Source organism: Neolamprologus multifasciatus, chromosome 5 (genome assembly GCF_963576455.1).
Source record: "Neolamprologus multifasciatus chromosome 5, fNeoMul1.2, whole genome shotgun sequence".
NCBI classification, from domain to species: Eukaryota; Metazoa; Chordata; class Actinopteri; order Cichliformes; family Cichlidae; genus Neolamprologus; species Neolamprologus multifasciatus.
The window spans coordinates 18,905,691-18,921,021 of NC_140443.1; the positions used below are offsets into that span (position 1 = coordinate 18,905,691).

Sequence of the window (15,331 nt, forward strand, 5' to 3'; positions counted from 1 at the left end):
GAGCACAGAGACAAAAGGTGCATCAATCTAACTTTTATTGACTTTAGGTTGTCACAGCACTGTCACTTTGCTTATGTGAACAGCTAACAAGACAATCATATTGTATGATTTCTTGTTAATTTACAACCTTGATTTCTTCATCACTCCTCTGCATCCTTGGTCTGAAATGACAAAACAGTGGCACTTAAAAATTTGGCTGGATAGTCTCGATTTTAACAGGGTGAATATTTCTACAAATCTGATTCATGCTAGATCTTTTTATTTTTACCTTGACAATTTCACGACTCTTTGCCCTCAGTTTGTTAACTTGAGACTCAGCAATGTCAGCCCGCTCCTGAGCTTCCTCCATTTCATGCTGCACCTTCCTGTACCTGGACAGGTGACTGTTGGCCTGCTCCTCCTGTAGAAGAAGCCACAGTGAAGTTAAACCCTGTGCACTGAGTTATACACAGTGTGTTTCATGAGAATCAGGTCTACTTACAGCCTCCTCAGCCTGTCGCTTATAGGACTTCACTTTTAGCTGGAGCTTGTCCACCAGATCCTGAAGTCTGGCAATATTCTTCTTGTCCTCCTCCGTCTGTTGTAAAGCATTAATTAGTTATTCTGGTATAAATGTAATACTCATTTAAGCATGGTATTTTCATTACTGTGGTTTTGTAGTAGTAATCAGCTGACCTGATAGGTGAGCTCCTTTACTCTTCTCTCATATTTTCGCACTCCCTTGATAGCATCAGCGCTGCGCCTCTGTTCAGCATCAACTTCAGCCTCTAGTTCACGGACCTTGACAAAGGATGTGTGCAGTTATTTTTAAAAGAGAAAATGTTTCCCCAGCTTACAGCAAATCAGTCAGATGGCTCTCATGAGACTCACCCTCGCCTCCAGTTTCTGGAGCTGCTTCTTGCCGCCTTTCATGGCCAGGTTCTCAGCTTCATCAAGGCGGTGCTGCAGGTCCTTCACTGTCACCTCCAGGTTCTTCTTCATCCTCTCCAAATGAGCACTGGTGTCCTGCTCCTTCTTCAGCTCTTCTGCCATCATGGCAGCCTGAAATGTCATATCATATGTATTGTTGTAACTGTTAGGCTAATATAGTTGCCAGAGAATGAGTTACTGTGTAGACATTCATCAGGGTGGCTCACATCAGTGATGGCCTTCTTGGCCTTTTCTTCAGCATTTCTGGCCTCCTGGACAGCATCTTCCACTTCACCTTGGATCTGAATGAAATCAGCCTCCAGCTTCTTCTTGGTGTTGATAAGGCTGGTGTTCTGAAAGGAAATACAAGATAATGAATTACATATTCGGACTTTCACCTGTCAAATTGAAAACATATGAAGTTTTTGAATCGTAACTAACCTGAGAGTGCAGCAGTCCCACACGCTCGCTGGCATCAACCAGCTCCTGTTCAGCAATCTTGCGGCCTCTCTCTGTTTGCTCCAGTGCAGCTCTCAGCTCCTCGATCTCAGCCTGCATCAGGTTGTTTCTGCGCTCCACCATTGCAACCTGCTCCTTCATATCTTCCTGGCTTCTAATGGCTTCATCAAGATGGAGCTGGGCATCCTGAAATGTGTAACGTTAAGAGGTATTAGTGCACACCTTTCAGATAGAAAGTTCAGGCAAATCCTTCAGTGGACCCACCTTCAGGTGTCCCTGCACATTCCTCAGCTGTTTCTGGGATTCAGCTGCCTGGCGGTTGGCATGACTCAGCTGAATCTCCATCTCATTCAGGTCTCCCTCCATCTTCTTCTTGATTCTCAGGGCATCATTCCTGCTCCTGACCTCAGCATCCAGAGTAGTTTGCATGGACTCGATCACTCTCTGGCTGTTCCTCTTGATCTGTTCAATCTCCTCGTCCTTCTCTGCAATCTTCCTGTCAACTTCACTCTTGACTTGGGTCAGCTCAAGCTGAATGCGGAGGATCTTGGACTCCTCGTGCTCCAGAGTAGCCTTTGAAAAATAAAATATTTACCATGTAGCTCCAGGATCATTAAAATTGAATTGTGCTGATTGGAGAGTAGTTTTTTATCAAACAGTACCTCTGCCTCTTCAAGTGAAGTCTGGAGTTCAGACTTCTCTGTTTCTACAGTCTTTTTCACTTTTTCCAGTTCATGAATGGTTTTTCCACCCTCACTGATTTGCTCAGTTAGATCAGAGATCTCCTCTGTAAGATAATAAAGAATAATCAGTTTAAAGTTTAAGCAGAATTCATTATTTTGCTTACTTTCGGTGGATCTTGATGTCTAATAAATGCAAACTTGCATTGATTGTAGCGTACAGTATAACATTTGAAAGACTTAAATCTCTGAGCAGTAGTGCGGGTCACCATCGCTTCTTCTAACATAAAATACATGAAACAATATTAGAAACTGGGTAAAATTCCTTGGGTATAATAATTGAAATACGTTATAAAAACGTTAAAAATTTTGCACAGTTAGCTTACTGTCTGGTATTTTTGTTAGTTGACTGAATATCTAAAGCTTTGCATACGTTGCAGGTTCTTGTTCTCCCTCTTCAGGGTCTCCAGGTGATCAAGAGCTTCCTCATATGAATTCTTCATCTTAAACAGCTCAGTGCTGAGAGAACGAGCTTCTTTTTGAGATCCCTCTAGTTCTGCTTGGGTTTCTTCATACTTCTGCTTCCACTCAGCAAGAATCTTAGATATAAGGCAGACCCATGCATTTGCATAATTCATGATTCATTAGCTTTGATTAAAATAAATAACTCAAAAATGAAAATGGTACCTTGTCAAAGTTTCTCTGCTTCTTGTCAAGGTTAGCAGCCAGAGCATTAGCTCTCTCCACGTCGATCATCAGGTCCTCCACTTCACCCTGCAGTCTCTGTTTGGTCTTTTCCAGAGAGGCACATTTTGCATTCACAGCTTCGATGGACTCCTCAGCATCCTGGAGACGCTGGGCGAGCTTTTTCCTGGTAACAATTAGTTAACAGACTTTATATTCTATTATAAACGTAGTTTGCTATAGGACAAAACTAAAACCGAAGACTTACTTTGCCTCCTCCAGCTCCTCAGTGCGCTGAATAGCATCGGTTTCATATTTGGTCCTCCACTGAGCCACCTCGCTGTTTGCTTTGGATAATGCACGCTGCAGCTCAGCTTTGGCCTCCTGCTCCTCCTCATACTGCTCTCTGAGGAGGTCGCAGTCATGACGAGCTGACTGGACAGCATGAGCCAGGGCGTTTTTGGCCTTACAGAAAATTGGAAAAAATGATTTAATTTCTTAAATTGTGGTTTAATCAGCTCCGAGGTAGTGCAGGTGTTTTTAATGTGCACTTACTTTAACTTCCTCTTCAACGTGCCTCTTTAGCTCTTCAATCTGCTGAGTGTAAGCCTGCTTGCTCCTTGTCAGCTGAGAGATCAGGGCTTCCTTCTCCTCCAGTTGGCGAGCGATTTCACCTAAGGTGAGACAGAAAAAAAGAAAGAAAGAAAAAAACAATCCACATTTGAATATGATCATATATCGAATGAAAAAATAGCTAAAAAATAGTTTTCCCACCATTTTCCGTTTGAAGCCTTGCCCTTTGCACCCCAATGTCATTCAGTTGCCGCACATGTTCATCATTTTTGCTCTTCAGCTCACTCAGCTGATCCTCCAGTGAGCGACACATTTTCTCCAGATTTGCCTGAAATGAACAAAAGCTGCAATAATCTAAAGTAATGGACACAAGAGCCAAATGTAAACAAACATAAGGTTAAATGTATGTTTTCTCTTGCTTGTCAAATGTTTTACTTTATCGTACCTTGGCTTTAGCGATGGCCTCCATGTTGCTTGTGAGGTCATCAATCTCCATCTTATACTCGCTTTTCTCTTTCTCCAGCTTCTGTTTGACTCTCTGCAGGTTATCAATCTGCTCTCCTAGCTGGGCCACGCTGTCAGCCTGCTTCTTGCGGAGAGCTGCGGCGGTGGCTTCGTGCTGCAGGGTGGCCTCTTCGAGATCACGCCGCAGCTTCTGAAACTCGGCCTCGCGCTTCTTGTTCATCTCAATCTGAACAGAAGTGGCCCCGCCAGCTTCCTCGAGCCGCTCACTGATCTCCTCCAGCTCTCTGGAGAGATCAGACCTCTGCTTCTCCATCTTGGCCCGAGCAGCGCGTTCAGCCTCAATCTCCTCCTCAAGCTCCTCAATACGAGCCTACGATTCACATGTTGAAAGAAACAGACATCTAATCAAATTGTAATAATAAAGCTGAATATACTTGTTACTTGTAATAGACTTGGCAGCTTGCTGTCAGATACACCAACCTGCAGTTCTTTGATCTTTTTCTGAAGCTGAACAGAAAGAGACTGCTCATCCTCAATCTTGTTCAGAAGCTGGCTTATTTCAAAATCCTTCCTGTGGGGAAAAGTTCAAACCAAATTTCTTCTCTTGAAATAGGTAACCCTCATTCTGACTGCTGATTTTTACACTGAAATAGAGAGTTTTTGTTTTTTCACTTTTGCGGAAGAGTGGGCGAACCGTTCTGTTTTTATTATGATTTGTTTTTCAGTAACGTGTGCTGGTTGGTCGGGAAATGATCTTTAGCGTTGCTGCTGTCTGCTAAGCAAATGCAGTTATATTAGATACAAAATTTGATTAATTGCATTTTGCTTACTTCTTTATTTTCTCATCAGATTGCTGCTTATCGTTCTCCAGATCCATGATGGTTTCTTGGGCCAGTTTAAGGTCACCTTCAAGCTTTCTTTTAGCCCGCTCAAGGTCCATGCGAAGCTTCTTTTCTTGCTCCAGGGAACCTTCAAGCTACCAAAGACAGAGATATTTCATGGATTTAGAAAGTGTATTAGTGGACTGTTGGTTTTCAGATGAGTTTTAAAAATACTCACATCGTCCACTTGCTGCTCCAGCTTGGTCTTGGCCTTCGTCAGACTGTTAACTTTGTCTTCCTCTGCCTGCAGGTCATCGAGGACCTGCTGATGGGCCTCTTGGAGGGCTTTCTTTTCTTTGCTCAGCTTGGCAATTGTCTCATCTTGGGAAGTCATCTCCTCAACCAGGTTTTTAACCTATATTGACAGTATTAAAAAAATAACCCCAAAAAACAACGTCTTTGCAGTTTGCAAACAATTTGACCTCAAAGCCTTGAGACTGATGCACCAACCTTGTTCTCAGTGGCATGTTTCTCCTTTTCCACTTTGGCCAGGGTCAGCTCCAAGTCATCAATATCCTTCTTCAGCTCAGAGCACTCGTCCTCCAGCTTCCTCTTCTTTGCAGTCAGCTCAGCGTTCATTTCCTCCTCATCCTCCAGTCTCTCAGCTGTCTCTTTGAGTCTGGCCTCGAACTGGATTTTTGCTTTAATGAGCCCCTCACACCTTTCCTCTGCATCAGCAAGGTTTTCACCTTCCTAAATTAATAGTAATATACAAATGGATTAAGATTTCCTTATTCATAAAGACATAGTTCAAATTCCTTTGTTATTTTAACATACCGCTTGAATTTGGATCTGCAAGTCATTCTTCTCCTGTAGGAGAGTAACCATCTTCTCTTCCAGCTCTTTCTTCTTAGCCAGAGCCTTTGCTAGCTCCTCTTTGGTCTTTTCAAAGTCCTCTTTCATTGCGGCCATCTCTTTCTCCGTCTCTGCACTCTTCAGCAGAGGCTTAATCTTGAAGTACAACTTCATCCAAGGCCAGGTTTTGACATTCATGAATGAACGGATGTTGTACTGGATGGAGTAAATTGCCTCCCTGAGGATAGAAGATTGAGAAAAATTGGTATTTTTAGATCTGAAAAGCTGTAATAAAAACTACGCGCTGAACCAGAAAGAAAAAATTGGTGCAGAAATTACATTGAAGTTGTCATCTGCATTTGTAAAAATCCCCTTTGGTGTGTAAAGCTACTATGCCTACAGTACCTGCGTTCCATCATCTTGACAAACTCTCTCCTCATGAGGAAACCTCTGCAGAGAGCCTGCGTCATTGTGACAAGGATAGCGAGTTTTTCATCACGCATCTCCTCCAGGAGACCCAGGAGACCAGCTTTGAAGAACACCTGAAAAATAGTCATACAGAGCACATACAGCATTGTCAAAAGAAAAATTGTAATACCTGCTTAAAGTATCATGATTTAGCAGCAGTTTATTTAAAATACCCACAAAAGTTTGCATTTTTTGTTACTGTACCTTTGTGTGGCCAAACTTGTACTGGGTATGGTCAACATCAATGGAGCCCAAGAGTTTCTCTGAGGCCTTCTTGTTGTCGATGAACTGTCCCTCAGGGATGACACTGGCATTCAACACTTTGTATCTGATTGGGGGTACATGATGAATTAAGGAGAAGTTGATCTTTAGATTGTGACAAATGTCTTTATTCTTAGTAATCACCTCTGCTTGAAGTCACCGTAGAGGATTCTGCTGGGGAAACCTTTCCTGCAGATCCTGATCCCCTCCAGCACACCGTTACACCTCAGCTGGTGGATGACCAGGAAGTTCTCCATGAGACCTTAAACCCATATTAAATTCAGTCATGTACATGGCATTACATTTACCTTAAAATGCATTAATTTACATTATTGTTACCAGTCTTTACCAGGAGTTTTTGATTCATTTGGAATGAGACAGCGTACAAAATGAGGATGAGTGCTCCTTAAGTTCGTCATCAGCTTGCCCAGATTCTCCTGAAATATGAAAATATTCAAATTTTCACATGATGAGAAGTAAACCCTGGATGCTACCTACGCATCTGAGGAAAAAAATAGATAATATTTTTATGCTTACCCTGAACAGAGCAGATACAGTCTGAAAAGACCCACCCTTTTTCTTGCCACCTTTCTTTCCACCTCCCTCAGCTGAAACATTAAATGTCAGATATAAACTTAAATGACTTTAAATATAATTTTTTATTTTATAATTTAATTTTTTTCTGTTCTGTACTAAATCTGATCATTTTGAAATATAATGAAAACAATAGAAACTTTGAATTCTGTCCTAAAAATATGATCATCACCTTCTGCAGAGGCATGTGACGCATACAGGAAAGCCAACAGCTTTGTTGAAGACTTCTGGTAGAGCTGTACCACAGAGTCGTTCAGGGGGTCTTTGTTCTTCTCCAGCCAGCCATTAACATTGTAGTCAACAGTACCAGCATAGTGCATCAGGGAGAAGTGGGCCTCAGCTTTGCCTTTGGCAGGCTTTGGTTTCTGGAAGGGGGCACTTTTGCCAATATGCTGGTCATAGAGTTTGTTCTTGAAGGTTATGTCTGTTGCCTTGGGGAACATGCACTCCTCTTCAAGGATGGAGAAGATGCCCATCGGCTGCCATGATGAAACATGAAGCATAAAAAAAACAGTTTCAAGTTGTTTTCTATTGTTTTATGTGTACAAATGGACAGCACACGGCTCACCTTCTCAATAAGCTCAATGCAGGCAGCCAAGTCCATACCAAAGTCGATGAACTCCCATTCAATGCCCTCTTTCTTGTACTCTTCTTGCTCCAGGACAAACATGTGATGGTTGAAAAACTGTTGCAGTTTTTCATTGGTGAAGTTGATGCACAGCTGTTCCAGGCTGTTGAACTGAAAAAATACAGATAAGGTCAGCAAGAGCACCGAAAACAAGACTGTGCTTTTATTCCTGACATACCCTAAACCCTGAAAATGTTTTATATAATTATCAACATGAACATAAGACTATGCAGTGTTAGTTCTGCATACTTACATCAAAAATTTCAAACCCAGCAATGTCCAGGACACCAATAAAATAGCTTCTTGACTGCTTTGTGTCCAACATCTCGTTGATTCTGACGACCATCCACAAGAACATTTTCTCATAGACGGACTTTGAGAGAGCATTGACGGAATTGTTGACCTGATTTTGAAGTGAAGGGATATTGATTTTATCATTAGTGGTTATAAATTTAAGAACCATAGTGCCATTGTAACCTATTGGTAAAAAAAAAAGCCTTATCAATATGTATTAGTGTCTTGAAGGGTTTGGTTTAAAGACACTGTCTTACAGGAAATCATTTGTTATTTGTGTGTTTTCTTTGTAACATCTGTACCTGAGGAACAGTTTGACCTTTGGTCACATACTCGTTCCCGACCTTCACTCTCGGGTAGCACAGCGCTTTTAGCAAATCAGCCGAGTTCAGACCCATGAGGTAGGCGATTTTATCTGCAACTATATGAACACAAATTCATAAATAAATAAACCTCTACCTCAAAGGTCCTCTTTCAAGTGACAAAATCAGCAGTGCTTAAAGTGCACAATGTTCTTCATACCCTCAGTGCCATCTGGCTCAGCCTGCTCTTCTCGCTGCTTCTGCTTGAACTTCATGTTTCCGTGATGCATCACAGCTCCGGTTAGTTTATACATGCCAACTTTCTCGTCTGCGGTGAAGCCCAGGATGTCAATGGCAGTCTGTGAAATGATGAATAAGTTTTAATAAGCACAAACAGAACCCATTATATTCTAATGTAAAATAGAAAGCTGTTTTTGATTCAGCGTTTATTACATTTTTAATTCAAACTCCCCATTAACAAAGCCAAACATCAATATGATAGGCTTCACGGAGTTCTGTTTATATAGTTATTAATATTAGTGAAAGGTCGTGAGTGAAGCTGTTCTTACATCAGTAGCGATGAATTCTTCAACGTCATTGATACTCTTGACAGTGATTTCACCCTGACTGATCATGGGATAGTCGTATGGGTTTGTGGTGATCAGGAGAGCCTCTAAATGAGAAAAACAAAATACATAAAACATAATGAACAATATATATATATATATAAACACTATATTTTGTTTTTTGGTGTAATTTTGGTATAATTCCCTAACCAATGAGCTCAGGTCTGTGGCCCGTTGTGAGCTGATAGAAGATATGGTAGCTCCTCTCAGCAGAGAGCTGGAACGTCACACGAGACTTCTCCAGCAGATCTGTACAGATTTAAGTTTCGTGGTTATGACAAATCTACCTTGTAGCAGTCAAAGCAGTCTGATAATTCCCTCAAAAATAAATACATACAGTGGGGCAAAAAAGTATTTAGTCAGCCACCGATTGTGCAAGTTCCCCCACTTAAAATGATGACAGAGGTCAGTAATTTGCACCAGAGGTACACTTCAACTGTGAGAGACAGAATGTGAAAAAAAAATCCATGAATTCACATGGTAGGATTTGTAAAGAATTTATTCGTAAATCAGGGTGGAAAATAAGTATTTGGTCACCTCAAACAAGGAAAATCCCTGGCTCTCACAGACCTGTAACGTCTTCTGTAAGAAGCTTTTCTGTCCCCCACTCGTTACCTGTATGAATGGCACCTGTTTGACCTCATCATCTGTATAAAAGACACCTGTCCACAGCCTCAACCAGTCAGACTCCAAACTCCGCCATGGCCAAGACCAAAGAGCTTTCGAAGGACACCAGGAAAAGAATTGTAGACCTGCACCAGACTGGGAAGAGTGAATCTACAATAGGCAAGCAGCTTGGTGTGAAAAAATCAACTGTGGGAGCAATCATCAGAAAATGGAAGACATACAAGACCACTGATAATCTCCCTCGATCTGGGGCTCCACGCAAGATCTCATCCCGTGGGGTCAAAATGATCATGAGAACGGTGAGCAAAGATCCCAGAACCACACAGGGGGACCTGGTGAATGACCTGCAGAGAGCTGGGACCAAAGTAACAAAGGTCACCATCAGTAACACACTACAACGGCAGGGAATCAAATCCTGCAGTGCCAGACGTGTTCCGCTGCTGAAGCCAGTGCATGTCCAGGCCCGTCTGAAGTTTGCCAGAGAGCACATGGATGATACAGCAGAGGATTGGGAGAATGTCATGTGGTCAGATGAAACCAAAGTAGAACTTTTTGGTATAAACTCAACTCGTCGTGTTTGGAGGAAGAAGAATACTGAGTTGCATCCCAAGAACACCATACCTACTGTGAAGCATGGGGGTGGAAACATCATGCTATGGGGCTGTTTTTCTGCCAAGGGGACAGGACGACTGATCCGTGTTAAGGACAGAATGAATGGGGCCAAGTATCGTGAGATTTTGAGCCAAAACCTCCTTCCATCAGTGAGAACTTTGAAGATGAAACGAGGCTGGGTCTTCCAACATGACAATGATCCAAAACACACCGCCCGGGCAACAAAGGAGTGGCTCCGTAAGAAGCATTTGAAAGTCCTGGAGTGGCCTAGCCAGTCTCCAGACCTCAACCCCATAGAAAATCTGTGGCGGGAGTTGAAAGTCCGTGTTGCTCGGCGACAGCCCCAAAACATCACTGCTCTTGAGAAGATCTGCATGGAGGAATGGGCCAAAATACCAGCTACTGTGTGTGCAAACCTGGTAAAGACCTATAGTAAACGTTTGACCTCTGTTATTGCCAACAAAGGTTATGTTACAAAGTATTGAGTTGTATTTTTGTTATTGACCAAATACTTATTTTCCACCCTGATTTACAAATAAATTCTTTACAAATCCTACCATGTGAATTCATGGATTTTTTTTTTCACATTCTGTCTCTCACAGTTGAAGTGTACCTCTGGTGCAAATTACTGACCTCTGTCATCAGTTTAAGTGGGGGAACTTGCACAATCGGTGGCTGACTAAATACTTTTTTGCCCCACTGTAAGTAAAACCAAAACAAAAATCATACATGTTTCAATATCAGCCGAAGCCAGTTTTCCAGTTGTCCCAAAGTGAATTCTGATAAATTTTCCCTAAGCAGGAGAATAACGTTTCAATTATAAATGCAACAGTGAACATGAACTGTGAATTTTTACCACAGAATTAAGGTAAAATCACCAAAATAACTTACAAAACGTGAAGAATTGTCATTCCTCACAGTCTTGGCATTACCATAAGCTTCCAACAGTGGGTTTGCTGCAATGATTTGGTCTTCCAGTGACCCCTAAAGACACCGTTCATGAGCTGTGAGTACAGGAATTCTTTGATTGATTTTTAGATCTCATATTTTGCAACTTCATCTACCTGCATTTTGCCGGGAACTTGCTCGGTTTTCTTTCCTCCAGCCACTGCAATTGTTGCAAAGTACTGGATGACACGTTTTGTGTTGACAGTCTTTCCTGCACCAGATTCTCCACTGGTTAGAGTAAGAAGTTTTAGAGGTGTAATTTTGATATTGCAAATAATACTTTTGGAAATGCTCATCATATAAAAGCATGCTTTGTACTTACGTAATCAGGATGGACTGATTTTCTCTGTCTGTAAGAGACCAAAATCATCAAGCTAAAAATAATAAGTTCACTTTTGAATTGCATCTGTTTTATTTCTGAATTGTAGCTTACAAAATGATCAGGACACATTGTCTCTTAAAAAGGTTTATTACCTTGGAGCATGAACTGATAGGCGTTATCAGAGATGGAGAAGATGTGGGGTGGAGCCTCAATTCTCTTCTTGCCCCTGTATCCTGCAACAACCATTGAATCATACACTGGGAGCCACTTGTAGGGGTTCACAGTGACGCAGAACAGCCCAGAGTAGGTCTGTGGAGTCAGAGAGGATCATTTATGATGCAGATCTTCCTTTTGTCACGAACACGAGTATCAGCTATGGAGTTCTGATCAACTCACGTAGATCATCCATGCTGCATAGCGCTCTTTGAGGTTATACAGCACAGAAGGCTCACTGAGGTGGGTCATCATGGCCATGTCCTCAATCTTATCGAATTTGGGAGGGTTCATGGGGAAGACTTCATCTTCTTTCACAGTGATAGTCTGCCAAAGAAGGCACAAATGTAAATTCAGATAGAATTAAGCAGTTTTGTCTAACTTGTGATATTTGTTTATAATCTTGTTTGTTTTATTCTCATTCTTATTTCGAATTATTCATTTGGCCTTCTGATCAGTTTTTGACTGTGGGATGCATCCAAATGGGTCCAAAAAGCTACTTCTTCTTAGTCTACTTTGCACATGGTTGTATTTCAGATTTAATATGTGGCAAGAATAGCATTGTCAGACAATGAATCTGACAATGCTATTCTTGCCACACTCATCCACCCATTAAGCTGTGACAGTTAACAGTACTTGGCTTTTGTTACTCTTCAAGTAGTTCATGCAAAGATTTTGCTGTCTGTTTTGTTCACAGCAATGAAAACCGGAGGTTTGACCGTATCTCAGAAGAAAGGAGTGCTAGTATTCTTTGGTGTATTTTTTAGAGATTCAAGGCTGGTGTCAAACAACTTTGAATGCTTTATCAACAGTGAAATTCTGGGTATGTCTGGCCTTGTTCTTTCTGTTCTTCCTCCTTCTGAGAAGTGTTTTAATTTAGCATTATAGCTGCACCTGCATTTTTTTTTGCTTTGTTTGTTGTTGCTGTTGTTGTTTTTTACAACACCAGCTTGGTTCAACTCCAAAGGAAATTCACATAACTGGCTTGAATTGAACCAAGTGAAACTTTCAGTCTAACCATTATGCTGAGAAAAGCTCCTTCTTTCTTAGCATAACAACTTCAGTTATGGCATTTTCACTCAGTTGTGATGCCATGTTTTCTGCTATCACGTGGTGAAGAATGGCTTCAGGGCAATCTCACAAGTTTAAATTTGATTGCTGAAAAGAGTTTGTCAGATTCTGAAAATTCCAAATATATCTTACATGTTACATGTAAATATACCCAAACCTCTCTGGTTTCAGATATTTGGACCATGCTAAATATAGTTAACATATCCATATAGTTATTCATAACTTGAGCAGTCTGAATTCACATTTGAAGCTGCACAAATTCAAGTGTCACTACTCTCACCTTCCTGCACAGAGTCTCCACGGTGGCTTTGCCGCCCTCTCTCTTAATAAGTTTCCCCTTGAGGTACATTTCTTTGGGCTCAGTCACAAAGTATGCTGTTTTAGCATCAAATGGAGTATTTTGAGCTTCAATGCGCTCTCTTTCTGGCTTGCGGAGATACATGGCCGCCGCGCCAAAACACTCCATCTCTGAGTCTCCCATGATGACTCTTTACTGCAAGTGAGGAAACAAGAGAGGAGTCATTCATCTTATTTGTCAGCAGTGTATATATTATATATATTCACACTCTTATAGCTACTTATACAGCCAAACATGCTATTCCTTTAAGAAGAGGGATTCAATAAGTACCAACAAGAGATGCTCATAAAGATCCACTCTTGTGTCTGTCCTACTCATGCACTGGTACTGTTGATCAAGAAAACTGATCACATTTACCCTGGAGGACACCAGATGAGAAATGGGTATTCCTGTCAGACTTCACTGCAGACTTCTGAAATAAGGAACAAAGATTCACAAATTAGACAGTTAAGTCAGTGGTTCTTTGTTTTAAAATAGTATTAAATAGAAATTAATTTTCTATTTTTTCTAAAGAAAAATCTGTTTGGAAACATAAAAATGTGAATAACCAGCCTGATTCCTATTATATGGCAAAGTACTGGAATAAATGACCTCCCCAAGATACTTACCTTTGCTGGGTGCCTGTGCTTGGTGGTGGCTTGCTCTTCCTTTTATATCAAATGATGGGAGCCTATCACACGTGGGTTTCTCTATTTGGTCATGCTGTGTGGTGTTATCCTTGTGCACCAGTTCTTTCCTCCGCCTCTGTCGTTGCACAGTTTATGTCTTCTGGACGTCTTACATGCCAGAATTCCTGTACCTGTAATTACTAACACAGTCAGGTTGTGTTGCCTTCAGCAAAAATACAGAGATGAAGCAGCATTTCGAACTCCATACTCCTGTATTGTTTTAAATTTTTATGTAACATACAGATGTGCAGTTGGTTTTTGGTTGTTTATGTGTAGCACAGATAGGAAATTGGCTCATTTTTGGCTAAAGTCAAGTCAGCAGTTACAGACAGTCCAAAGGTGTGACTAATGGATCTTTTTATTGGTCTCTGGCACAACAGTAGTCCCTCGAAGTGCTTTGGGGAAGCTTTAAAAAGTCACTGAGGTACTGTTTCAGGGGCCTTACAAGTCAGAAATTATTATAAAATAAAATGAGTGCCAAAAAGCTTTAAAGAAAAGGAAGGATTGCCAAGGCATTACATTTTACAACAGTGCCAACAGCTGTTCTTAGTCTTGTTCTTAAGGGATACACAAGGGAGACTGAGACAATCCCTAAAAGTAGAGCAGCAGAGTACCAATTCTTCTTCCTTTAAGTTTGAAAAATGACCTCATCGTGGATTTTTCCTGTGAATCTAAGTGCAGCGAGTTAACACTGTTTAGGGCATTCAATTCCATATTGTTTGTGTTTGTTAGATGCTTGTTGAGGCTTTTGTCAAGGATGGCAAGCATGCAGACATTTTTGCCATGACTATGGAACACAGCCGGCACAATTAAGCGTGGGTAGAAAGCCATTGGGCACTGTTTCCCTGGAAAGAAGATCAACTTACAGCAGTGAATAAGAAGAAGACATTCTAAAGCACTTACCCACAAGATATAATGAGCCTCTGTCTTCAATAAACATGTGTTACACGATACCTGCTCCGAAATCTTCTGTCTTATTAGGGCAAAACTCAAATATAGCATCAGGCTTATGTTGATACTAAAGTCAAATGCTACATACCTAGCAGGCTTATTGTATTTTAATGGACTTTGATCTACGCCTGACACCTTCTTCATTTGTCAAAGAGTATCAGCTGGGCTGTGGATCATAAACCAAGGTGAGTGCTGGGTAACATTCCAGTTGTTGGCTGAACACAAAGAAGCATCCTTGTGCTTGTGTTCAAATGTACAACACTGTATTGTACAGTTTAATTTAATCCTTTAAGCATTTTGGTTGCACTTTTATTTTCATGTTAGTGTATAACAGTTTTAATGTAATAATCTGATGTGTAGTGTTTTACCGGTGTTTTGTCATTTTTAGTTACATGTGAAAACCTAAGGTCAGTGGAGTGATTTTTTTAACCATGTGGTAGAGTTATACTTTGTATGATGCGTTATTTAGATTGCAGAATGAGGATGTGTGTGTGTGTGTGGGGGGGGGGGGGGTTGATGCCATTAATTGCAAAGCCTGGAACTCAATTACTAAAGAATGTATTATTATTTCATTAAGAGAAGTATTTGTTTATTAAACTCTTTTAATAATGCTGTGTTGTTATGCAGCTTTTACATTTTTAATATTGTCTTTTAATCTTTCAGTGCATGCTGATAATAAGTGGTACTCAAATATAGCTGCAAGGAGCACTGACTGTGACCTTTTTTGATGACAAAGAGTTTTGTTGTTGGCGTGGTTTTTCTTTGTTAAAATTAGGTCTGAGATTTTGACTTGGCAGTACCCATCTTGCGGTAGGGCTCTGGTATTAGCTCGTGAGAAGGTGACAAGTGTGAGAGTGCCTGGGTGTGACTGTTAAGCTGTCTCCAACAGTTACACTTGTTACTCACACTTGATATTTTGGAGGCTAATGGCTTCATGCAGAT

The 15,331-nt window shown here is 41.0% G+C and overlaps 1 protein-coding gene across 1 annotated transcript; it reads right to left on the bottom strand.

The window, feature by feature from the left end:
• Nucleotides 1-17: 17 nt before the first annotated feature.
• LOC146518424 (myosin heavy chain, fast skeletal muscle-like) lies at nucleotides 18-13,254 on the bottom strand. The gene is made up of 40 exons (XM_085159899.1): nucleotides 13,128-13,254; nucleotides 12,693-12,905; nucleotides 11,525-11,668; nucleotides 11,281-11,437; nucleotides 11,129-11,156; nucleotides 10,923-11,034; nucleotides 10,750-10,842; nucleotides 10,588-10,651; nucleotides 8,770-8,868; nucleotides 8,563-8,666; nucleotides 8,214-8,352; nucleotides 7,994-8,112; nucleotides 7,651-7,800; nucleotides 7,338-7,508; nucleotides 6,942-7,248; nucleotides 6,713-6,783; nucleotides 6,525-6,612; nucleotides 6,320-6,437; nucleotides 6,119-6,242; nucleotides 5,852-5,988; nucleotides 5,429-5,684; nucleotides 5,102-5,344; nucleotides 4,830-5,006; nucleotides 4,601-4,746; nucleotides 4,251-4,341; nucleotides 3,751-4,140; nucleotides 3,507-3,633; nucleotides 3,288-3,406; nucleotides 3,001-3,197; nucleotides 2,736-2,919; nucleotides 2,482-2,647; nucleotides 2,031-2,155; nucleotides 1,633-1,941; nucleotides 1,351-1,554; nucleotides 1,137-1,262; nucleotides 871-1,041; nucleotides 676-780; nucleotides 482-577; nucleotides 269-400; nucleotides 18-161 (listed from the first exon to the last, which is right to left on the bottom strand). Exons 2-40 carry the CDS (start codon nucleotides 12,891-12,893, stop codon nucleotides 141-143), a joined length of 5,811 nt encoding a protein of 1,936 aa, XP_085016025.1. The 5' UTR covers nucleotides 12,894-12,905; nucleotides 13,128-13,254; the 3' UTR covers nucleotides 18-140.
• Nucleotides 13,255-15,331: the final 2,077 nt, after the last annotated feature.